The sequence below is a fragment of the Camelus dromedarius genome, chromosome 3, assembly GCF_036321535.1.
Source record: "Camelus dromedarius isolate mCamDro1 chromosome 3, mCamDro1.pat, whole genome shotgun sequence".
NCBI classification, from domain to species: Eukaryota; Metazoa; Chordata; class Mammalia; order Artiodactyla; family Camelidae; genus Camelus; species Camelus dromedarius.
In genome coordinates, this window is record NC_087438.1 from 85,127,119 (window position 1) to 85,152,352 (window position 25,234).

The 25,234-nt window shown below is 41.5% G+C and overlaps 1 protein-coding gene across 1 annotated transcript in view; it reads left to right on the forward strand.

The window, feature by feature from the left end:
• The window catches only part of PRDM6 (PR/SET domain 6), a 94,846-nt gene extending 71,500 nt beyond the window's left edge, over nucleotides 1-23,346 (forward strand). The window contains exons 5-7 of the mRNA XM_031448905.2: nucleotides 6,430-6,772; nucleotides 15,476-15,652; nucleotides 22,384-23,346. Coding sequence (XP_031304765.2) covers nucleotides 6,430-6,772; nucleotides 15,476-15,652; nucleotides 22,384-22,498 — 635 coding nt within the window. The 3' untranslated portion in view covers nucleotides 22,499-23,346. The remainder of the gene's footprint in view (nucleotides 1-6,429; nucleotides 6,773-15,475; nucleotides 15,653-22,383) is intronic.
• Nucleotides 23,347-25,234: the final 1,888 nt, after the last annotated feature.

Consider the following 25,234-nt stretch of genomic DNA (forward strand, 5'->3'; position numbering starts at 1 on the left):
ATTTTGCATTACCTGCCAGTTGTAGAAACCCTGGGTCAAGAAGCTAGTATAAAAATTGCCCCAGAACTGGAGAAACCTGTAAGATCCTAGAAGAAACAGAGAAGTCACCCCAGGGAGATGCCTTCGTGTCTGCACAGGACTCCTAACAGAAGGCAGCAGCCACTGAAAATACCTTCCCAGAAGGAAGTGGCAGAGGACATAGGAACCCACCGTCATGAGAGATTTGACCTCTTGGGTGCTGTGGGATGGTGTGGTGTTGCCTAGATCCCAACCTTGCTTTAGGATTGAGGCCCCTGTTCCCCTACTTCTGGGGACAGCTGACAGCTGAATTGCCTTCAGCCTCCGAGAGCTGCTTTACCCCCAGTCATGTTCCCTCCCCACGTAGCCTGTGTCCAATGACTGGTCAGTGTGGGTGGGTAGGAAGGACTGCTTCCCTTACCCCAAAGCAGAACAGCTCTGAAGGCCCTCCAGAGCTATTGATCGCCCTTGCCAAAGTCTTCACTCATTTCACTCCCCAGTAAACTTCCTGCACACAAAACTGCAAATCTCCATTTCAGATTCTGTTTCCCAAGGACCTGACTTAAGACAGGTGCTCCCAGATTTATACTGGCAATCCAGACCTCTCTCACTGGAGCCCCAGACTCCCATCCACCTGTCTGATTTCCATCTGCACTTGCATGTCTCACAGGCATCTCAAAACCAAAACCATTCTACTCTGTCGCCCAAGCTGCCTCTCCCCCAGTGCAGTACCTCTCACTCTCATTCATCCAGTTGCTCTTTCTAGAAACCTTGACACCTCGCTCTTCCTCACCCTTCTGTCCAGGCATTTAGAAAGCCCTGTTGCTTGTGTATTCTTAAATACATTTCTTTTCATTGCTGCTGCCACCTCCTGATCAGCCTCCCCATCAGCTTCGTCCTGGACCCCTGCGGTAGCCTCCTGCAGGTCACATTTTCCCTCTTTTGGTATCACAGCAGCAGAAGTGGAGTTTCACTGATTTGCTGATTTTATTGTCTCAGTTTACTCACATGTTTTGTTAAGAGAGAGTTTGGTCCCATAGATCAAAATCCAGAAAGTACTGTGGACATGTAATTGTCCTTCCAAGAGGCAATCCATTGACAGATTCTTTGGTGTCCTTCTGGGCGTATTTTTTGCCCATTCTTGAATTCGAGCATATTTTCCCACTCTTTCTTGGGCTCTCACTCTGCCCTTCCCCTTTTATGTAGATAGTAATACTATATACTTTGTTCTGCACCTCACTTTTTCATTTAATGATATAGAGTGATGGTGCATTTAAAGTATCAATCTGATGACCTCATACCCTAGCTTAAAACCCTTTTTTGGTTTGGCATTACTCTTTTTTTTTAATTGAAGTATAGTTGATTTATAATGTTGTGTTAGTTTCTGGTGTACAGCATAATAATTCATTTATACACACACACACACACACACACACACACACTTTTTCATACTCTTTTACATCTCAGTCCCCACCTCTTTAATATGATAGCCAGTGGGCTACGTAGTCTCCAGAAATATTCGTATGGCTCACATACTGTTTTGCAAAATGAGAATTCAAACATCTTCAGACTAGCCTGGCTCTATTTAGTCTGCTACAGACCCCACCATCCTCTGTTGTATTAACCTGCCTCCCTTCACCTATTTCCATTCCGTGTCCTGAGCTCCTTCTCACCTCGTGCGCCATACAGACTCGGTGGCACAGCTGCCAACAGTCCATCTCCTCTCATATCGCCTTTTCCCTCCTTTGCCCCCATCTGATGCCAGCGCATCTTCAGGACTCACACTCAGGGTCAGTACCACAGGGAAGCCATCTCTCCCACCCAGGTTTAGCCATCTCTGACAGACATTTTCTTGGCCCCGTTTCTTTTCTATCATAGCACTTATTACACTTGGAGCAACTGAATATTGTCAGTTCTCAAATTCACATATTTTTCACATTTTAATCTTTCTGGACCTGGCAAATGTCTCACAATGCAGGGAGACTTACAATTGATGGTGTGACTTGAAATGAATGGAATTTTAGATCTGATGAAACTGAGTCAGTATTTACCTGTAAGAGCATTTGTGTGGTATCTGTCTCTCTCACTAAAGATTAAGTGACCTGAGAGTAGGAGCTGTAACTCTCGCTCCCCTGTGTCCACAGCCCCAGCAGTGTCAGGCACGTCATAGATACTCAGTAAGCGCTTGTGGACTGAGTGAATGGATGAGGGAGTAAAGTAGGACTTTGTTTTATGGATCCTGCATTTCACTCTCAGTGTTATAGTTTTGTAAAATTTGATGAGTTGATTATCCTCCTTGACTATAAATCCTTTAGGGCTTTGAGAGTTTGCCCTCTTCCCCTTAATCTCTGTCTTATAGACTGAAACAATTTTACTTGCTCAGTACGTCTTCAGATAGAAACCTCTTCATCCTTTCGGTCTTTTCATTAGTCACTTCTGGCCTCTTGCAGTTTGTCCTATCTTGGGTTGGGATATGATAGTGTTTTCTGATTCATTTTCTATTCTCTTTCTGTGAATTCCCTGTGTTTTGTTAATACTTTGGATTGTTGGGCCAATCAGACTGGTTTTTAGGAAGAGTGATCCTCTGTGTCCTTTAAGTCCTGCTGAAAAAAGTATGCTTTGTAGCTTGACCTCTCCGGTCCTGTGGAAGTGTGTGAGGGCTCTGCAGGGCAGCTTTGGGGTCAAATATGGTTGCTTTTGTGAAAATTACGTTAAATTATTAAGGCTGTTCCTAGCTCATTTCATTCAGTAGAATTAAATTAATTCCCAAGTACAATAAAGGATCATGCCAAAAGTAGAAAGAGCAAGCATTGCTACTGTCCCCAAAATGTGTTATATTTGTTTAGAGGTGTCCCATAGGAGAAAATAATAAGACAGAGAATCATTTTATTCCAGCTATCCCCATACTTACGGCTTAAATGCTATTATCATTAACTCAGATCCCGTTATCCCAGATTGTTATACAAACTGGTAGACATTTTTCTTTATTACTATTTTGACATTGATTATTAAACTTAGAAAAATTCCATTGGCCCGCATATTCTTTTGTTTAATAGAAAGGTTCTGTGACCTTAATAATCTTTGAGAATTAATTTATTCGGTTACTTTCCAGGGGCTTAAGTAAGAAGTCAGCACTTACAATCTCTACTTAGAGTGTTATTTGTGTGACTTCCCCGGAGGCATCATGTTCCTCTTTCTAGCAGAAAGCTTTCCTTTCTGGGGGTTTTCCTGCCCTCCTGCATGTTGATGACATCTTCATTCCACAGTCTCCCCACCCTGTCTTCCTTCCTGCTAGTCTGGCCTTCCTAGCCTGCAAGAGCTTAGTGTTGCCTGAAAACTCGTGGGTTTCCCTGTGCTTTGTCTCTTCCAGATTAGTATAAACAGGCTAAGTAAGGTGGGTTCTACCCTCGTCTGTGACAATGCTGCTGTTTTTGTCTTCTGTTAAGAAAGAGCCAAAACATAAAACATTTCTCCTTATTTTTCAATATATATTTTAAAACTAACAGTCTGTGTACAGTCAAAGGTTTTTTGAAAGTCTAAAATGTGTGCACACATTTCATATTGATTTACTTTTGCCACAGAAGTTGAAATTATTCATAAATATTTATATATAAAATATAGACATGTACATAAATATGTATATGTGTGCACACATAGATGCCTATATAATGTATGTTTATATATGTGTATACACACACATACACACACACACAAATGTCTGTACTAGCTGTAAAATGTCCTTTTTATTTTTGCACCACAGCAATTGAGCAGACATAGAATAGGAGTATGGTCAAAAAAAAAAAAATGCCCTGCACATCAGAAAGAAAGCTAAAGCTTCCAGCTTAGCTGTGACATTAACTGAATGTGTGACGCGTTATTAGACCTGCTTGAGCTTCAGCTTTTTTTTTTTTGTAATAAGAGAGGGTAGGACTAGATCAGTGGTTCTCATCTCTGATTTTATATTAGAAGCACTTGGGGAACTTAAAGTGCAGATTTCCAGGCACTACCAAGAGATTCTGGTATTTTTAAAAATCTCCTCTATGAGTATAATATACAGTCAGGATAAAGAACTACCAAGTAGACAAACTCCACATTCTCTCCTGGTCTGTGAGTCTCTTGCTTTATTTCTTCTTCATAAGACAGAATGGGCAATGCCAACAGAGCCCTGGAGGATGAGCTGTTCCATTTGTTGGATTCATCTAATACATGTGAAAGTGTAGAACACTCAGGGTGGAAGAGTCCTTAGTGGCATCCTTAACCCCGCCACACGTGGTGTCTACGTATCCACTCAAGCATGGAGCCTCCTGGCGGTAGTGGTCCTCTTGTTCTCTTTTTGTAGTTGAGGACACCTGAGTTTTCATGCTCCACTGGAATCTCAGAGATGGTCTGTTGCAGGGAAGAATGAGAGCACCCAGTTCACGTGTTCCTTTTCACATGACCTTGAACCCGATGGTCAACAGCCATCATTTATTTCCCACCACCACCGTTTTTGCCAATCATCCTTTTCAAACTTTTTGGTCTCTAAATTCCTTCTCATGCTGTAACCTTGAATCTCTATGATCCCTGAAATACCACGAAACAAATTTTATTGCCAGAGTAGATAATTAAAGTAAGAATAATAGTTTTTAAGCATAATGTAAAGATTCTCATCACCTCTGAACCTGTGGATTGACAAGTGAATGCATGATGTATATTATGAATACAATGACAAAGAAAAAAGAAAAACAAAATTCAAATATATTAGGTTTCCCTTCTCAAAAATGTTTCTTCTCATTCTTTCCCCACTCCCACTACCACCATCCCGCTTGGGTCCATCTCCTTCATTCGAGGCTCTTTTCCTTCTGTAGTAATAAGAATGGTGACTGATATTGATGGTAGGCCCTGATGAGTACTGTCATTATCTCATTTAAACCTCAAACTGGTGTTTAAAGATGAGGAAGACAGGGTGCATAGAACTCAGTATCTGTTGAGTGACAACCTTGGCATTTACTAGCTGCTGCCTGTGCATTATCTCTCACTCCTTCCCGTGACCACTTTACATTTTACCGAGGACTAAACTGTGGATTTAGGTATTCCATACCTGCCCACAGTTAGCCCTCTGGATCCACAGCTTCCGCTCCAGCAGAGTCAACCAACCACAGACGGAAAATATTCTGGGGAAAAAAATTTTAAGAAAGTTCCAAAAAGCAAAACTTGAATTTGCCATATGTTGGCAACTATTTACTTAGCATTTGCATGGTATTATGTATTATAACTAGTCTAGAGATGATTTAAAGTATCCAGCAGGATGTGAGTAGATTATATGCAAATACTATGCCATTTTATATAAGAGACTTGAGCATCTGCAGATTTTGGTATCTGCAGGGGTTCTGGATCCAACCCCGCCGTGGATACCAAGGGACAGCTGTAGGTAGTTGAGTTAAAATCTAGACCGTCTCACCCACTAAGCCATGCCATTACTTTTAAAATTATTAGTTTCATTGTCCTCATTTTACAGATGGAGACTCAAGCACAGAGAGACTGCGTAACTTGCCTAAGATGACCAAGCTAGTAAAAGGCAGAGTTAGGATTTGAACACAGGTCTTTCTGATTCCAAAGCCCAAGTTGCAAGCACCATCTTCTGTGATCACATACTCTGATGCCTGCTACTCTTACCTTATGCCCTGCACCCTGCGTGTAAATTTTGCCTCTGTCAAGCCTTCCCTGAACATGGATTCTTTTTTCTTGCTATTTGTTTGCTCAGAAATAGTCAGTGTCTATTTCTTAGGCCTGAAGTCTTTTGTGTATTTATTTATTTGGACATTAAAGGCCCTCTGAGGTCTACCCCCACCCCAACCCTTTATTCCCACAGTGCTGGCAAACCCACACTGTGTTCAGTCAGCCTGATTGCCTCACCATCCCACCAGCGTACCAGACTTCTGTCTCCAGGTGTCTTTCATATGGTTGCCTTCACCTCTTTAGTCACTTTTCCTTGAAAATCTGTCCTGTGCTGGCAGGGTCTGATGAAAGGCCTGAAATCCTAAAGGCCTGAATTTACCTTCTCTGCCATGCTGAAGGCCACCCTCTCTAGGGAGCCCCACTTTCTCTCCCTGTCTCTTGCTGTGCCTCCGAGCTCAACTCCCCCCAATTATGGAGTCTTTTTATCTCAAGTCGTAAGTGAGGGCAATGACCAGTTAGGAAAAACCTGGAGCAGACAGTAGTTGCTTAATAAATAGGCACTGACTGAGTTAACTGGCAATAACAGTGATTTCCCCCTCAAATCAAATTGGCTGTTCTTATGTTCCTTGTGAGTCCAGAAACACCAATTTTTAAAATGTTGACTTAGAGGGATTTTTTTTAGAAGTGTGTGTTATTATGCTTATTTTCAGGGCTACTAAAATTGATCTTCTCAAACTCTTGCTGTTCTCCCAGTAAATGTACCCTCGACAGTCATGGAAGCCATGTGCAGACAGGACGCCCTGCAGCCCTTCAGCAAGAACAGCAAACTCTCCCCTGCCACCCAGCAGCGCTCTGTCGTCTTCCCACAGACTCCATGCAGCAGGAACTTCTCTCTCCTGGATAAGTCCGGGCCCATCGAATCAGGATTTAACCAAATCAACGTGAAAAACCAGCGAGTCCTGGCGAGCCCGACTTCCACCAGCCAGCTCCACTCGGAGTTTAGTGACTGGCATCTTTGGAAATGTGGACAGTGCTTTAAGACTTTCACGCAGCGGATCCTCTTACAGATGCATGTGTGCACGCAGAACCCCGATAGGTAAGCCCACCTCTCACTTCTCACCAGGTGTTTGCTTAGTGAGACTCACTGCTTGCCTTCCAGCCATACCTCAGGGAAAGCCCTCTGAATCAGAGGTCTGCGTTCTGGAAGGTCAGAGAGTAATTTTAGGCCCCTCTTTGACTTTATTGTCTGGAAGGGCTGCGCGAATAGTAGCTGCCGAGAGAAATCTGCCCTCCCTTTCTAAGCAGCTTTGCCCAGGTCTAAAGGGAAGCAAAATAGAAGGCACATTTGGGATTTGCAGACACTAACTCCTACATATAAAATAGGTAAACAGCAAGGTCCTACTGTAGAGCATAGAGAACTATATTCAATACCTTGTAATAGCCTATAATGAAAAAGAATATGAAAAGGAATATATATATATAGATATATAAAAAAACGGAATCACTGTGCTGTGCACCAGAAACTAACACAACATTGTAAACTGACTATACTTCAAAAAAAAAAAAAAGAGATGTACTCTGGAAAAAAAAATAGAAGGCACATTTATGAATATCATAGACGGAAAAAATGAGGTCAGGATAATTAGAATCCCCTCTGTCTCCCAGAGATAATCTAGCTGGCTGCTCGGCTGCTGTCACAGTTGTTTCAGGGTTCACCTCCAGTGTGCCATGGGTATGAACTTAATTAAGTACTAAGAGGTAATGAATTGGAATTTTTTGCTTAGTACTATTTTTCTTCAGAGCATGCAAACCCATAAATCCTGCAAAGCTGTCAAAAGGAAATACCTCCTCTGCTAGTGATGTGGAGGAAAACAGATGCCACTTATTCAATAAACTAATATCCACACAGAAGAAAAATGTTGACTAGATACCTCAGAGTCAAAGTTGGTTTGAAAGTTTGTCAATAAAGAATTTTATGGCCGTGAACTGAGGATGAAATTTAGCTGAACAAGTGAATTAAAATTTCAGGTACTCTGACGAGTGGCACAGGAGATATAATGGAACTATTATTTATGAATCAAAACTGGTTTATTCGACAGTCTTGACAGCTGGGAATGCAAAAGACAAAAATCAAATTAATGCAGTGAGAAAGGATTGTGTTTTATCTGTCCACATCCTATGAAAATTTGATTAAACCCCAAATAGCTAAGACTGTTTAGAATATAGAAGCAGAAACTGATTTTTGGAAGTAGGATAGGAGACTCGGAAGCAGGACTCCTGAATTATTTTCTTAATTTGGCCACTGATTAACCTTTAAGCCACTCAGCTCTCCTTGCCTTATAATTTGCATCCAACTCTCCCCTCCCAGGTCTGCAGGATACGGCAGGTGGTAGAACCCAAGCAGGCAGGGAGGATGGAAAGGTAGCAGAGGGGAGGTGGATCCTTTTTGAAATAATGATCCATTTCATGATACATGTGCCCACTTACGTGTGTATATGCTTTTATTTGTCCCATTCTAGAAACCACATGCTTGGCATCAATCATTGCTGTAACTAATTAATGTTGAAACATTTGTATTAGGGCTATGAAGGCAGCTGTGTCTTTAGAATCTTTTGCTTTCAATTAGGACAGCCCCTGGTGAGAGTATCAACAGACTTCTTCACATCTCAGTATTACTGGCTTTAGGGGAGACACAAAAGTTTTGAAAAGGTTTTCCTTACTCCAAAAGGATTTTTTTGAACGCTTACCTTCCTTGCAAGTATGCGTGTAGCCTTGAGATATTTATTCAAAGTTTGCAAGGCATTTTAGTTATTTTTTTAAATACAAAAAGTGCACTAAAATCTTGTTATTATCAACTTGCTTTTTAAATTGAGTGACTCTAACTGTATGGATCTATTTTATTATTTGTAAAAGTTCATTGTGATCATAGTAACAACATAGAAGTTAAGATAGAATGATAGTTGAAAGTTTCTGGATACTGAAACTCACAGCTTAGCTTTCAATACAATACGATTTCATGCTGAATGTCACACAAAGCAATGAAAATATGTCATGGTAAATAGAAAGATAATGAAACAGACTGTTTTGTCTGACCCCCATTACACTTAGAAAGACATACGTGTATTGTGGTTTAAGTCCCTATGAAGTGTTCCGTCAAATAATAGGGTCAGAATTTGTCATGCATCTCTGTAAACTGTCAGGAAAGTACCTGATAAATTAGAAAACTTATGTATACAAAACTGCACTTCCATGAGAGATGGTTAGGTCAGTGCTGATTCCGAGCTAATCTAGAGTTACTGGCCAAAGTCCAAGTGGTTTGAGACTCCCATCCCATCCTAGACCCTGATGGGCTTATTTGATGCTGATGCCCAGGTATGGTTTGGCTGAGCCTTCCCAGATGAGGTGAAGTAATGGGTGCTTGATATTCAGCTAGATCGCCAGGGTGAGATCAAATTGCCCAAACAGTGGGTTCCTACTTTGCCTTTCCCGGTGCCTTGTTGATGAAAACTTGAGAGGTGATCACCATCATTCATGAATAAGTTAAAATTAAAAATTATGACTTCAAAAAATTAACTCCTTTAAAGGCAACGTAATCATATACAGTGTTTCTTACTACTCATGGGGAGGTGCTTGAATAACTCCCTCACACAGGAGTTGATTATTGGAGATAAGGGAAATAGAGGGAGATGCCCAGTGGCTTTGACCTGCTAGTTTCATTCTAGGTACATAATTTACTTTTAGCACACAGGCCTGGAAAAGCTGTATGGTGTTCCAGAACCTAGCACGCTCCCTTGGTACCAGCAAGTTTGGACGTAGAAGGTACACTCCGTAATTCTTAACCACATAGGTGAATTCTAAAGAGGAGAAATATACAGAACTCAAATGGAACATTAGTTTGTGCATGATTGTAAAATTGTCCATTTAGAGAGTTGCAACTGCTGAATCTACATATCTTCCTTAGTGATTGACTCCATAAATTAGCTGGCTTTTAGTCTTTGGCGGTTTGTGCCCATTCAGCCAAATACACTGAAAAAGCTTAGAACATACCAGAAACCATTTCCTTTCTGTTTGAAAAACTCAAATGCTTTTTTTTTTGGATAGGACAATCTTGCTAGAAGTAGAGGCAAGAAAGGGAGACACAGAAGACAAAGTCAGAAAGTAAACAGGTTAGAGTTTCAGGCAGGTCCAGATTTGAAACAGGCCCCTGAATCTCAGGTCCAAAAGAGTTCACTCAACAGACTGAATATTTGGCTGTGAAACCCAAGACATTTGAACCTTCATCAAAGAGACTGTGTATGAATTTATTTGTAAGTTTTTTCATGTGAGGGACCATCAGTAAGTCTACATGTTGATATGATGGAAAGAGATCTGAGGAAACCCAGGGTTGCCAACATTACCATTTTTCATTACCACGTTATTTACGTTGAACGCAGAAAAAAATTCCGCTTGGCAAAGTTAGGAATTAGTGCTAAAGATAAAAATGCATTTGTATGAGGGTCCAGGGGCCCCAGAATTGTTATTTCTTGATTTGTCATTATTAAGCATACAAAGCCAAGGAGTGGGGGTATAGCTCAGTGGGTGGAGTGCATGAACCCTGAGCATGTGCGAGGTGCTTAGTTCGATTCCCAGTACCTCCATTTAAACAAACAAACAAACAAAACATACAAAGCCAAAAATCTCGTCTTCCTTTTTCTCAGCCTACTGACTTTTCCTTTTCTTTAGTTAATTCAGAGGGAAAAAGCTTCTGGAATCTAGATCAACCTAGATTTTATTTAGGGACTTCATAAAGTTTTGAAGCATAAGCTTATTACCTAGGCTAGAACAGCTTGACTGACTTGTGCTTGCACCAGGAATTAGAAATCCCTTTTTTCTTCTGTTTTTCTGCTTAGAAACTCTCAATAGTCTCATGGGGAGTGTGGGGCAGTGCTCCAGAAAGGGTTAAGCAAAGCCTGTAGTCACGGTGGATTATTTTCTGATGAATATATTCTCTTTTTTCTGCAGAGCATCTTTGTAATGCTTATCTTTATTTTGCATCCTTTTCTTTTCCTTATTGATTGTGCCACCTGGGGAAAGTTTGCCTTTAGCCTCCAGGGCACACTGTCAGCTGCTCAAATGTGTGTTTTGAGCATCACTGTTTATAATTGGTGGTACCAGAGGGGAAGATGATGCTAGAGGTGCTGTGTGGGGGGAGGAGCCTGGAGATCATCTATCCCATAATAGTTTCTTTGGACTGTGTCCATGTTCTCGAGTTCCAAGCTGCTCCCCTCCCAAGTGTGAAGGTCATCTTCTTTCTAGCATCCCATGTTCTCCGGGTGTTTTGGCTCTGCACTTTTGCCGCTCTCCTGAAATCTTTTTCTTTTTATGTGGAACTCAGGTCTTTTCTCCCTCTACACAGCCAGCAGTGACCTCAGTAGTGCCCCGTTTGAAATCTCAGGAGATGTGCATTTGGGCTTGACTGATGGGGTGTGAGGAAAGAATGGGGCCCAACTGATCAACTTTTGTTTTGGAGGCTTTCATGTTGTGAAAGAAAAATCAAAGGTTTAATAATATTTTAAACTAAACCACACTTAATGTTGTTAAATGTTTCATCCTTTCCCTGTGTGTACACCAAATTAATTACGAATGCAAAGTAAATGGATTGCACGTTTTACTGGAGTTGTCTTTGGCAGAGGAGCTGCTGCTTAGGGAGAATGCCAGGGGATGTGCAAAACTGTCTCACGGCTTGCTTGCTTCTTAAAAATTTACTGGGCATTGATATATGCTAACTAAATTGACGCAGGCTTTGTCTGGTTTTTAGATATTTCATTGTTGAGGACAGAGCACCATCTAGTTTTTCATGAAGCTTGATATTTTTGGGTTGGAACAAGCCACATGAAGCTATTTAAGTTTAAAGGCATCACAATTAAGTAAAATAATACTTTAGTTCCTCAGCCGCATGTGGTTAGTGACTCCTGTATTGGATACTGTGGATCTAGAACATTTCCATCATTGGACCACACTGCTAGATGTCTCAAGACTTGTTATTAAAAAAAAAAAATCCAAAAGCTTCCTCTGGTTGTGAGATGTTATCACTTTGTGAAGAGTGCTCATTGCATTTGTTTTGAGAATAATAAAATGGAATATGTGTATGATGACCGGGGTAGAATCAAAGTGCTTTAGAAAAGAGATATAGTTGTTCAGTGACATCAGATCCTGCAAAGAGTGAAGCTGAACACAGCCCTCCCTGCTCGCTTTGGTATGACACATCGAAGGCAGACAGAACTTTGGAGTTGGAATTGATTATATCCAAAGTTTAATAAATTAAGGCTTATCTTTTTTTTTATTGTTGATGATGTATTTTATTTCATTTTTTCACTTTTTTATCACTTTAATATTTGTAGAACTTTCCAAACCCCCACGCTTTATTCTGAGTCTTTTTAAAATATAATTTTAAAAGGTTACTTTCCATTTACAGTTATTACATAATATTGGGTATATTCTCTGCATTGTGCAATATATCCTTGAGCCTATCTTACACCCAACAGTTTGTGCCTTCTGTTCCCCACCCCATAAGGCCCCTTTAACCAGACCTTGAAGAGTTAATGGGAATGTTGGTCATCAGAATAAAAAGCTGAGTTGTGCCAGCTGATTCTGTGCCCTAAAGGCCTCAGCAGTAAACTGAGATATGAGGAGTCATAGTGTGCTGATAGAAATGTGCACTCAGAGTCTTAACTCCTGTGGCCAGTTGTCCTACAAGAAGTTGTGATGTCTGAGATTCTGTACTGGTGATGTTTTCTAAGCCCTGCTCTTGGACTTGAAGATTTCATTCTGTCTTGAATGTATTCCTGTGTCTTTAGATGCAACCCTAGGATACAATCAATGTTGAAATTACATTATGATCATTTCCTTTTATTCGTTTTTAGGAAATACTGAAAATCTAGCGTAAGAAGGATTTTGTCTGTATTTTCTGAGGGCTAACTTTCTGTACATTTCTAGGCTGAGGGAGACAGTCTGTTTTTATAGTGGCAAGTAGAGTACACATTTTAGTTCTAAATTTGGCATTAAAACAGTTTCTGCAAAGGTGAGTAGGACCATATGGTCTAAAATCTTATTCTTCAAGGTTCCTCAGAATTGAAGGGCTATCATTTTATTTTTTGGAAATCAACTAAAGTAAGGTTTGGTCCTGTATCTTGGTACTAGATTTTCTTGTTGCTCTGAATTCTCAGCTGTTTCCCAAGTAAGTTTAAATGGTCCATATTCTAATTAGCATGACTAGACACACAAAACCATGGATAGCTCTCCATACACGGCACTGGCTAGTACACACAATGGAGGTTGGAGGTCACATCGTTAATACTGTCCTGTGAGGCTGTATCCACATGTTTGTTGGTTATCTGAAGGTAGGAGCTGAGTATGATGGGTTGCCAGAGGATGTGTGATTCAGTCCATCCTGCTTACCAGAGAGATTAGGAGATGGAGAGTCAGGGAAGTTGGGTGACTTGTCAAGTACTACTGCTGATTGGGATCAGAAGCTGAAGCAGGACTCACCTCTCCCATCTGCCCCAATCCAGGCCCTTCCAGTCAGTCAGCTCAATTCTGCAAAGTTTTAAAAGCTGTGCAGTCGGCCAGTGGATACCTCATAAGAACCTCTTAGGCCAGTCCTGGGCAAAGTGATGTTTGCCTTTCATTAGTATTACCTTGAGATAAGAATTCATCATAAGTCTCTCTGTGGTCATTTCTCCTCTTCCGTGTGTAAAATTTTGCCACCGTGACTTTTAGCATAAAAGGGATGGAATGACTTCTGACTACAGGAAATAAATCACCCCAACTTTTGACAGTAGTGTTAGAAAAAAAAAGAAAAGATTAATTGGTTTTATTTAGCGGCTTATTGTATATTGTGATAGCTATTAAAAATAGATAACCAGAGGCTAATAAATGTTAATGGTCCATCACTATTAGAAAAATCAATTGTCAGTGGGTATAGCATATATTAATATATTATTTTGCTTATAATAATCTTTAGTAAAATTTTAAAAATTCATGCCAAGAGAATGATTTCTTGAGGCATCCCTTAAAGCTAATGGTTACTACAAAGAACAGATTTGGCAAAAGGGTATTTTCATCTACATATGATTTTAATGGCTTTGAAGCATTATTTTATACTTGTAATAAAATGCATGTGCAATTTGTCAAGATTGATAAACTCCTTACCAAGGACTCTTACATATTTCTTTGAAACTTGTTTGAGAGCAGTTAGATAGATTTCTAAATGTAAGTAATTAAAATTGTATAGTATTGAGTTATTGACCAATCCTGGACTATTAATCAAGCTAAAAAATTCTACAATCAGTGCTCAGTGTGCTGAAGCCTGGTAAAATAATAGTATTTGTGTTCAGTGAGGCAAGTAGCCACAATTAAGCACTTCACTTGACAAATGAGAGGGTACACTTTATTTTGCACTTAATTGAATTGTTGTACATGCTCAGTCACCATTGTCTCCTAGCCCTTCATTTCAGTTTCTGGTCATTAGAGCTTATGCATTTGTTAAAGGTAGAACAATTACATCTGCTTTGGCCACTGGCTTTCTAAATGCAGCCAGCAGTGTCTGGGCCACAAACCAGGATTTCCTGAGTTCGGTTATTATCGCTCATGACAGATTATTCATTTTCTTAACAAAAATTTTGATAAACAAATTAGAGCCCTGTCAAGGAATGCTATGAAATAGCCTCGAATAGGGAAAACTTCCCAGGTTTTATATCAGTCACCAGATTCTGCTTAAGTAAGCAGAACTTCTGTAGAGAAGACAGAATTTTAATCTACTTTAAGAAAACCAAAAATTGATTTTCTTCTCATGAGCTGAAAAGAAGGTTCTCTGATAATCTTGCTAATTATCAGGTATTTGTCACAACTTCCTCCCATTTGCTTTTGCATCCTAGTCCTCCTTCTGGCAGACACAGTGATATCCTGTCATCTCTCTGCCTCTATAAATCATTGCTTGCTACCAGATGAAACTGGGGAGCTGAAGTTCACGAAAAAGATCCAGTGAATAAATATTCGTTGTGATTGGGGGTGAGGAGAGAGTAAGTAGAAGTCAGGATTTCTTTTACAAAGAAATCTGGGTGCACACCAGTGTTCAGCTGTGCACGATCAGATGACCCCAAGTTGGGGATGTCATATAGATGGACCCCAGGACAGTCTAGTATCTGTTAAAACACACCTTGCACCTTGCTGAATTACCTGCTTGTTTACCTGGGACTTAGAGTAAGGTCTAGTCACCCTCAAGTGACCTTGGCATCAAGAGCTTCTTTCCTCTGAGGACAGTGTATCCTCAGTTTTTCTGAACTGACAGAGATCATAACAGCTGCTTTCCCTGAGAGGATTATTGTAAGGATTAAACTATATAATTGATTTGAAAGCCCTTTGAAAAGTTGAAGTGCTGGGAAAAGTTGAATTGCTGGGGAATTATGAGAGACAACGACATACTTTCTCTTGTAACATTCTGCTTCATCAAGTCTATACTCTCCAGGCTCCCCGAGTTGCCTGGGGGTAGGGATGAAAACAGGAAAGTAGGATTTCTTGAAATGATCTGAGTAAGACCGGAAAGGAACAGTCATAGGGGGATTAATGTGTCTCAGCAGCTCTGTGAATTTCATTCTTGTGGCAACAAGTGGACTTATGGGATCCCAGCAGCCAAAGCTCTGTGCTTTGTTTCAAAACGTGAGAGAATGTCACCCACATGTTTTGGTCCCTGCCTCATGATGCTGACTTCCCCTGGCTTAGGTAGAACGTAATGACTGGGCAGTCTCTTCATGTGTTTCAGACCTTACCAGTGTGGCCACTGCTCCCAGTCCTTTTCCCAGCCTTCAGAACTGAGGAACCACGTGGTCACTCACTCCAGTGACCGGCCTTTCAAATGCGGCTACTGTGGTCGTGCCTTTGCTGGGGCCACCACCCTCAACAACCACATCCGAACCCACACTGGAGAGAAGCCCTTCAAGTAAGTAGTGGCTTGCACTGCCTCTCTTCTTTCTCTTAGCCTTTTCTGAGAGCTGCCAGACAAAGTGGCACAGCACTGCCCGGCTCAGCCAGCTGGTGGAGGAGGCTGTTTAGAAAGTCAGCATCCAGGCTGCAAAAGGACCTACTTGTTGAATGGCTGACACTGGGAAAATGAAGTCAGGAAACCTAAACACTGATCCTGGCTTGAGCTGTGCGACCTTGGATGTAAGACAGTCTCTCTGGGTCTGCTTTCTCATCCATAAAATAAGGAAGTAGGAGTAAATAATTTAAAGATTTTTTTCTAGTTCTGGAGGGTCTCTGCTTCTAGAATTTGACCCAGGAGGCATGCAGAGTGCCATCTGTGGCCATCAGCCAGTCCCATTACCGTCAGCAATGGGGCCACAATTTAGGACTGCTGAGTAATCGTCTCTTGGGAAACTTGAACCCTTTAGAAGATTCTGGTGGACTATTTCCTCCTCTTTCATATGTGTTAAGGAGGTTTGAATCTGTAATAGCAGCCAACTGGTGACTTTTCAGTGTGCCCTTTGGATCTTAGACTTACTCTGTTGGTGAAAAAGAAAAACAAAACCAAACACAGGGCAATGTCTGAGTTCTTGAGGATTTGGGAAATGTGGGAAAAGATAGAACTGAATTCCAAGAGCTTTGGCAAGGTAAGGGCACTTGAGCGAGAGAGTGTGTTTCTGGATATAGCACCATCATGAAAAGAGTGGACTTCAGAATCATGCAAGATGGCCTGTTCATTCACTCACTCTTTCATTTATTCATTCATGTATATGTGTTCATTCATATAGCAGATATTTATTGAGCACCTTCTTTTATGCTGGACACCCTGCTAGACACAGGAGTTACAAAGTTGAGTGAGACTCAGCACCCTCCATCCCCAGTCTTTGAAGACCTCATAGTTTATGGGGAAGCCCAGTTAATACACAAGTATTACTACATGGGGTGAAAGGTACAAAAGCGAAAAACATAAGACTTGCATGTACCATGTTTCAGGGTAGCATGGAAGTGGAATAATCAGTGCTATCTGGAGGAGATGGTGTTTAAGATGTGTTTGAATGATGAATAGGCATTTTCCAGACATACACAGGGAAGGAGGCTTTCTGGGAGCCCACTTGGGACATAGAAAGGCTTAGGAGTGTGAACCAGCACATGTGACGGGTTGCTCATCTCAGAGCAGTTTTTACTGTCTGTGTAATAGACTCTCTTTTGTTCAGCCCTCTTATACCTCTCTTTGCTCATTTGTCATAATGACTTTCCCTGATTAAGAAGGAACATTAAAAGGGCATAGAGGTACAGCCTGTTTGCCTTCAGTGGCACAAGATGCAGCAAGAAAAGAAATAATTCAGGCAGTAGGAGACGAATCTCCTTGCTTGGTCTCAGCCTGGGAGTTTCCCAAAATCTGTGATTTTCCTCTGGACCTGCTGGCATGGCGCATGGTCACTATAGTGCTCAGCCTGAAGCAAGGCTTGGCTCGAGGTGGTAGAGTCCTGCCGGACCAGGTCCTGCCAGACTCCGGGTCTGCTAACAGAGGGAGAAGCTCATAAAAGGCTGTCATCTCCCCCCACCTCCCCATGAATTAGTTACTTTTATTCATTGTTCTTAACTGTTTTCCTTTGTGGTTTAATTTATGATATTCATTAATAATTAAACATTTCACTTTTTGTCTGTGCACTTTACTGCATGAATGCATCTGGCTGAGGGGACTAGATGCGGTCTAAAAGTCCAGGCTGCACAACACCAGCCATGTAGTGCCCTCTGGGGCTGCGACAGCCCACAGGGGCCCTATTCTTCTAAGGGCCAGGTGGGCTAGCACCATCGCAGAGTTTCCCCTTGCAGGTGTTGGTGTCCTGCACAGTGGACTTTGTTATCGCCCCCCCAGGCCCTCAGAGAGTTCACAGATTCTGTCTTCACCACTGCTTGGGATGTGGAAGGTGACAGCGGCACACTTCCCGTGCTTTTGAGCAAGAGAGCTTTTCAGAAGCAGAGATGCAGGAGGACCAACAATCCTTCTGGCCCCTTATGTTAGAGCGGGTAGCCAGATGGACACAGTGCCAAGAATCAGATTGATTTTTATCTTGTTGCTGTGTAAATAGATCTTAGTAATTAATTGAAGAGGTTCCAGGGTCAAAATGGGAAATAGATTTCTATTAATGTTAAGGTGTTACTTAAGTGTAACCTCATTGACTCCACTCAGTTTTTTTTCTTTAACATCCTGTTTTTGTCATGTTTCTAATAGAGATGCCATTTAACTTAATTTTAATTCATCAGATTAATTCTTTAAGGACTTTAGTACTTGCATGTTTTTCCTTTCTTAAAGTATTTTTGGGGACCATAACCTAATTTCATCTGGAAAAAACAACTAAGGAAACACCAGAGATGGTTGGATTAGATTCTACGTGCATGTTTTAGTTCCTTCTGCTGCTTCTTGTGTTAAGATAGCCACATGCTGTAAGTTTTTTTTTTTTTAACTTATCAAATATATATTGCCAGGGAGAACTGAGTGTACACTTATTTTATAAATGCAAAGTTTAAACGTCTTCTAGGAAATGGAAAGCTAAATCCTTCAGTGTATACAACAGATCGTTCACAACTGAACTATCCCAAGGGAATTTTGGGACTCTTCCAATCATAGCTCATGGATATCCATCCTGTGGACATTTGTAAATATTATGAAGATATCCTTTTACAAGCTTATAAAACAAACATTCAAAAAAACTTTTGTTGCAGATTAGTCAATAAAATGGGTTTTGCCACAACAGTTAATTTTACTGCTTTAACTAATGGGTATTGGCTTAAACAATGTTGCAAAGAGGGATAAGAATCTTGTAAAGACGCACAGCCCTAAACTCTACACCTTGGACAGCTTCCAAATAGATGCCCCAAACAGCTCTGTCCCCAAATTGTCCCACCCACCCTGGGCCCTGGAGGCCTTCACAGGAATTCTCAGGGGCCAGATCACAATAGGGGAAAGCCCTTTCCAGCTTCCAAAAATCTTCTGCTGAAAAGTGTTTTTTTAAGGCAGATCAAGATTATTGCCATACAAGAAGGCTGGAGAAGATTTGACACTAAGAGTTCAGAGTTTCATGTCTGGCTTTGTCTCACAATCTGATTGGCTCAAATCCCACTGAAAGACTCCATCCCCCAAGTTGTAGGTAGATCATGGGCTTGTCGACATCTAACCTAGGCTGTGGATTCAGAATTTATAAGCCAAAGGAGCTCATAGGAAAAGCATGTATCACAGAATCATACTGAAGTTTGTACTTTGAGTTTGTGCTGTGAGACTGGAAGTCGTGGAGAACAAGGAACCAAAACAAGACATCATTTCATCTCACAGCAATTCCCAAGTGCTTTATTGAAAAGAGGAAAGAAGGAAATTGTCAGTCTAAAACTTACTCTCTACAGTGAGGACTGCTTCTACTTCTCTATTACTAAACATAATCTCTCGAGATTTCAGGAGGCTGCTCTGCCTGGGATCTGTGTGAGCTGCCCAATGCCTGGCTTCTACGTTTGGGAAGACCAGAACTTTCCATAGGAGAGTTTCTTTCCTTCATCTTCATTAGAAGCAGGGAAAATACTCACCATGGCATTTTTACCATAAGTAAAGTTTGGCTTAGTATGAAAAACAAAGGATATGCCAAAGAGCGTCTAATATTTTAACAAGATCTAGGCAAAATCAGAGCAAATCAAAAAAGCACATCAGTAAATATGCATTAAGCACATAAGTATGGAGCAGTTTGGTTCAACTCAGGAAATATTTCGAGACAACCCGTAAAGAAACAGAAAGCAAGCTTCCCACGGGTTTTCTGTGTAACAGAAAGGAACTTGATATCGTTTGCACCTCTGTCAGTTTCAATAACAATTGTTAAGCTCCCTCTGTACCTAGAAGCAAGTTAACTATCATGTTAAGTAAAGAATGATCTCAAAACTAAAAGAAAATCAAGTGTAATTAAGATGTCCATCTGTAAGAAAGTTGGGGGCTTTCTCTTTGCTGAAATATTTGGATGACTTTTCATTTCATTGTTCGTGCAATGTTCCTTTCAAGGCTGTGACGCCAGCACCATAAGGTACCTTGTATGTCAGAACACTTTTTTTGCTTCCAGATCATTACCTGCATCTTTTTCCATTTCTTATTCTGCTAAACTGTGTAAAATCTGGGCTCAGAGGTACCCACGCCTGGTCACTTGCTGAGATTGTAGTTCAGGGTTAGTTAAATGCCAGCCCAGCTGAAGTTCTGCTCTGACCTGCCAGAACCTACGTTTGTCTTTCTGATGAGTTCCATTAAACTATGAAAATAATTGGTGAAGAGTTTTTTTCCCCTAAAATTAAAGATTATGAACATAAAACTGAGGCTCTTCCCTTACTAAAAATTATTTTTATATCAAGAACTTTACTTCCTTAATTATGCAAACTGTATTTTTATAATTACCAACACACATAGGTATTATTCTAATAGCCCACTTTCCTCAAGAAGGGGAGATTCCTAGGAAAGGGATCTAAGTTAAGGTAATTTTCTACACATCTGTGTGTGTTTTTACTCATACTTGGTGGGCAGATGGCACTAGAGATAATTTGTCAGTGATGATCTCAGGAGCCCTATAGACATAGTAAATTTCCCAACTATTAAGACAACTGGTTTCATGAGTGTAAGTATCTGTGAGGTACTTAGGCAAACACAGGAGAAAAATGTTAACTCCTCTCTTCCTGTCTTTGTCCAATATGGATGTTTAAATATTACATAGAGACATATACATTTACCTTAGATGAAGCACTAAACTCCCCACTGATGAATTCTTTATATTCTAATACACAAGAGCAGAGATGCAAAATCATGACCTGGGTAACTGGTCATTCCTTAGAACTGTTCAAATTATCCTGCTGTCTTTGAAATTGATTCTAGAGCTTCAAAATTTAAAAAAAGGAATGTAATAATTTGAAAGTTTGTCAAGCAGTGAAAGGTAGTATATTTTGACACACTAATCCAGTAAGTAATCAGTTTTCTAATAAACAATCAGCAATTCGCTAGCCTGTCATCAGCCCTTCACGAGCTCTGGAGAGGGGGTGAGCTGCCTGTGGACATTAATGAATACACCAAAAATCATTAGTTGATCAATACTTCTGAGTTATTTTCATTGAGCTGATAGGTCGGATACATTAAAGCTGACATTATACATTTGTCAAGATCACAGTGCAGTTTTTAACAGTGGATCAGGCTGCTAAAAATATTCCCCGAAAGACAATCAAAGAAACACAACTTCCTCACCCTGACACGTGCAGCTGGCGCAGGAGCCCTGAAAAATCCCAGCGTGATAGTCCAGCTCCAGCCTCCCAACCTTAAAGATATGCAAGAATCCCCAGTATGGATGGACGTGTTCTCTTTTTACAGGTAATTATTTCTGTGGCAAGGCACTTTGTGTAATTTACTCAAAAGGAGAAAGAGAGGACCGCCCGCTGACACTGGGGCACATGGTACGGGATAGGGCAATTTGGACTTTCTGGTGATGGTTTTCCCACAGCCCCAATTTGTGCCAGGACCTGAGACCACAGGTTGCATTACTTAAAAGAGAAACAGTGGTCTGCAACTCTCTTGAATATCCCTTCCTTCAGAGTTTTGAGGAGAGGATATTAAAGGGAGAGCCGGGGTGGCCACAGTGCTCCCGGCAGCACGGAGGAGCAGAGTGGTGAAGGGAAGTCACTGTCTATGCCCAGCTTGCTTGCTGCAGTTTGTGTGTGTGTGTGTGTGTGTGTGTGTGTGTGTGTGTGTGTAATCTGAGACAACCAGCCAGGAGTGACAAGCACCACGGAAATACCAGAGGCCACCATTAGATTCGTGTATATGTATGGGTATGTGTTTTGAAGATTGTGTAGCCATCGATCTAGTCAATGTGTGCTGCATGGAAGGTGGATTGGGTCCAGGGTCTCTAGACTACCATCTTTTTTTTTTTTTTAGGTTAAGGAGGGGAGATATTCTTGAAATGTGATGCCAGTTTTCTCCCTATCAGACACCCTGATCCTTAATTATGGCCCCCGTGTACATTTTTTTCTACCTACTAGTGAGGTGAACTTGAAGCACACTAACATTGGATGATTTCGGATTTTCCTGAGTCCCCTATCTCACCACAAACCTTTTTTAACCCTGTGTTTGGTTGGGCTATGTTTCTCTAACTAGCTTTTGCACAAAAGCAGCTGCCCACATCCACCCCATCCACCCACGTAGTCACTGCAAACTAATGTATTGCTTCCTCTCGTTTCTAAATTCAGAGATAATCGCTCTTTGGCTGCTGTGCTGAAGGGAGTAGAAGTCCCGATTTTAAATTAGCAGCAGGTGAAATTCTATTTGTCATCAATTTCTCTTTGGGGTTACGGAGCAGAAAACTGCAGACAAGCTGCTTCTTTGATGGCTCACTCCTAAAAATCTCTTTTTGTTCTTTATCTATTTGAACTGACAGTGATCAGAGCTGCAGCAGGACAGGGCTCTCTGGAGAAATCACCTTCCCCCTGCCTATTGACAGATCCCTCTGTTCTGCATCAGACGGGCTTTGTCCCATCACAGGCATCCAGGCCTTGGAAGGAGCCACCAATTAAACCTCTTGAGCCGGTAAAATCTGAAGCCACTTTGGAGTGTCTGTTCTGATTAGGCAGGATGAGAGGAAGCCCATCACCCAGCGGGCCCTGCTCCCTGGTCTCAATTTTCTCTCTTGCCTCCACCAGGTGCGAGAGGTGTGAGAGGAGCTTCACGCAGGCCACCCAGCTGAGCCGACACCAGCGGATGCCCAATGAGTGCAAGCCAATAACTGAGAGCCCAGAATCAATTGAAGTGGATTAACTGATTGACTGGTTGGAATTAAACTGCAAGGAAAGTCATGATTAAATGTCATGGACACTTAGGCAAAACCAAAGATTTCCTCTGAGCAACTTTCAATCAGTCCCAGAAAACCAAAAGCAGTAATAAAATAAGTAAGATGTTAAGAGATATTGATCCTGGCGTGGGATTCAGACCAGGAGAGAGATTATTTATTTATGACTAGGGATGAAACTCATTTCAGTGGACAACTAACCTGGGATGCCTCACATTTCAAGTCCCACCGTGTATTTGCTTTGTTTTTAAAAAGCTTTTTTAAACTGTTATTTAATACCAAAGGGAGGAATCGTATGGGTTCTTCTGCCCACAGTCGTGACTGAGAATGCACAGGGACTTGTTTCTCGTTGCACCTTTTTTAGTAGCATGATTTGCGGGGACCCACTGTACAGCCCGTCTTCCTGCTGTCTCAGTTCGGCCTGGCCTGCCTCGGGCTGCCCCAGTGGGGACCAAGGGAGCAGAAGCAGAAGCCTTCACTGAGTCTGGGCCATCTTCAGCCTCACGGGCTCTCCATCCCTGTGTTTTCCACGCTTCCTTCTCATGCACTTTTCTTATGGCTCCTTCCATCCATCAGCCTGGTCTTGATGCAGAAGAGCCTGGAAGAGGAAGAAGATGGTTTCAAAATTCAAGGGAAAAGAAAAGGAGGGACTTACTGTGTCCTGGCGGGATTTCAAAAACATTTCAAATGTATGGAGCTTCATATACAGTATCTTGTTCCGAAGCAGCTAGTTGAGAAAATTTTGTTATCAATTAACATTTTAGCTTAAAAAAAAAACCCACGAAAATAAAGTTCTTCAGTACGAGGCTGAATATAAGGTATTAGGTTTCCAGTAATTTTTGTTGTGTCTGTGAAAGTGTTAAATATGTCAGCAAAAATAGTGCCAAGCCCCCTGGTCCAGATCCTTCTAGGCAGTTGCATCTTCCTCATACCTCCAGGTGAAGCCTGGGAGGCCCTCCTGAGTGCGGAGAAGCATTTCGGCAAAAATAGGTGGAAAGAGCCCAAACAAGGAAACCTGGAGAGGAGGAGCTGCGGCGAGGGTGGTGGTTAGAACAGACTGCCCCCGGAACAGCTCATTTTATCAAGAAGAGTTACCTTCTCATCTCCTCTGGCCCTTGATAAATATTCTCTCAACGTTGACCCACAAAAGAGAAAGGAGTGTGTATACGATTTCTCTGATCTTCGTTTGAGGGCTAGGAAAGTGAGCATTACCTCCGCTAGCCTTTGGGAAGTCCATCAGCAGCACCCTGTCAGATTGGTCCCCTTCCACGCAATGATGCAACACCAGGAACTGACGGCTCTCGCACTTTTGGCTGTTAGCTCCCAGCAGCGTCGAGAAGATCAAGTCTAGCTTAAAACTGAACAGTTTAGATGCTGAACAGCAGCTGTCTCTGTTTGTAGATTTCTTGATCACCTGATAGCAGGACACAGCCTTTAAGGAGCCCTCCCATCATCTTCCCTTAAGAAAAATAGGAGACCTGTAACTGAACTGGCCGCTGAAAGGCGAGGATGCTCGTGGTTTGGTTTAATCTGTCATTGTGTATTTGGTTCTCAGAAAATTTCTCTCCCATTTTCATTTCTTGTCCCCATCCCTTAGCCCCCAGCTGTCACATTTAAAATGGAGTAAAACCGGGCCTCACTAACTGTGTTTGTAATTTATTTATATCGCTCTCAAAATGATCTCTAAGATGATGGGTCCCACAGAGGAATTTGGCTAATTTTGACTGTTGTCCAATCTGAAGTCATTCAGATTTACCCCCACTTCTTGCCGACTCCTTGTCATGGGAGTAATAAGTAATGTGTGCCGCTATGTAACTGTTTTGGATGGAAAATATTTTCTCTGGTAGATTGAAATGTGTTCTGATATTACAGTTATTTGTTCTAAGTGATGGAGACCTTTGACAAACATGTGTGCCATTGGCAAGGGTGGGGAAAATCTGTGGCCATATTAACCCGAAACTTGCCAGAAAACAACAGATTGGTTGTACACATGAGCAAGCTGTTCCGTTTATGCAAGTTGAAACCTTTGCCTGTGCTTTTTCCAAATCATGAGGGACTCACCTGTATGTTTCTAATATTTTTTTCAGCGAGAAAAGTCAGTTTGGCTATCTGCCTCATTTCACAGGTGGACACAGTGCACCCCCTCAGAGTTCGTAGGCGAGTGTGAGAAGCCTTCACCCCTCTCTTCATAGCTAGTGTGGGCAGAGTCTCCCTAACAGTGGTCCTGCCACTCTAAAGGCTTTGCCAGCTGCTCCCAGACCCCCACTTCATGTGGTAGTAACCTTTCTACCAAAGTCTGCTAGACTACTGCATATGTAAGTCTATTCTTCTCCTTTATTCGTAGAGGAAATTTGGGGCACGTATTGTCCACCAAATTTGGTCCGAAAATATTTGCTACTTAGCGAATAGAAGATTGAGGACATTCAGAATTTCCACGTTGCTGAGCCCAAAGTGACATGGAACCCTGGAGCTGGTATTGCGGTCACTGAAGTATGTGCTGGGGAGGGAGATACTCTTTAAAACCTCCCAGCAACTGCTTTCGCCTTTTCTATTTAAAACTGACTGATATTCCCGAGGGACACTGCAAATGGGTGGCAGAGACTACAGCCATCAAGATTTGCCGGTTTCCCTGATTAGCAATTTCCTAATTAATCATGATATAAAGAGAAGAAAAACTGAGTTATTAAGTAGAGGGAAGGATATCT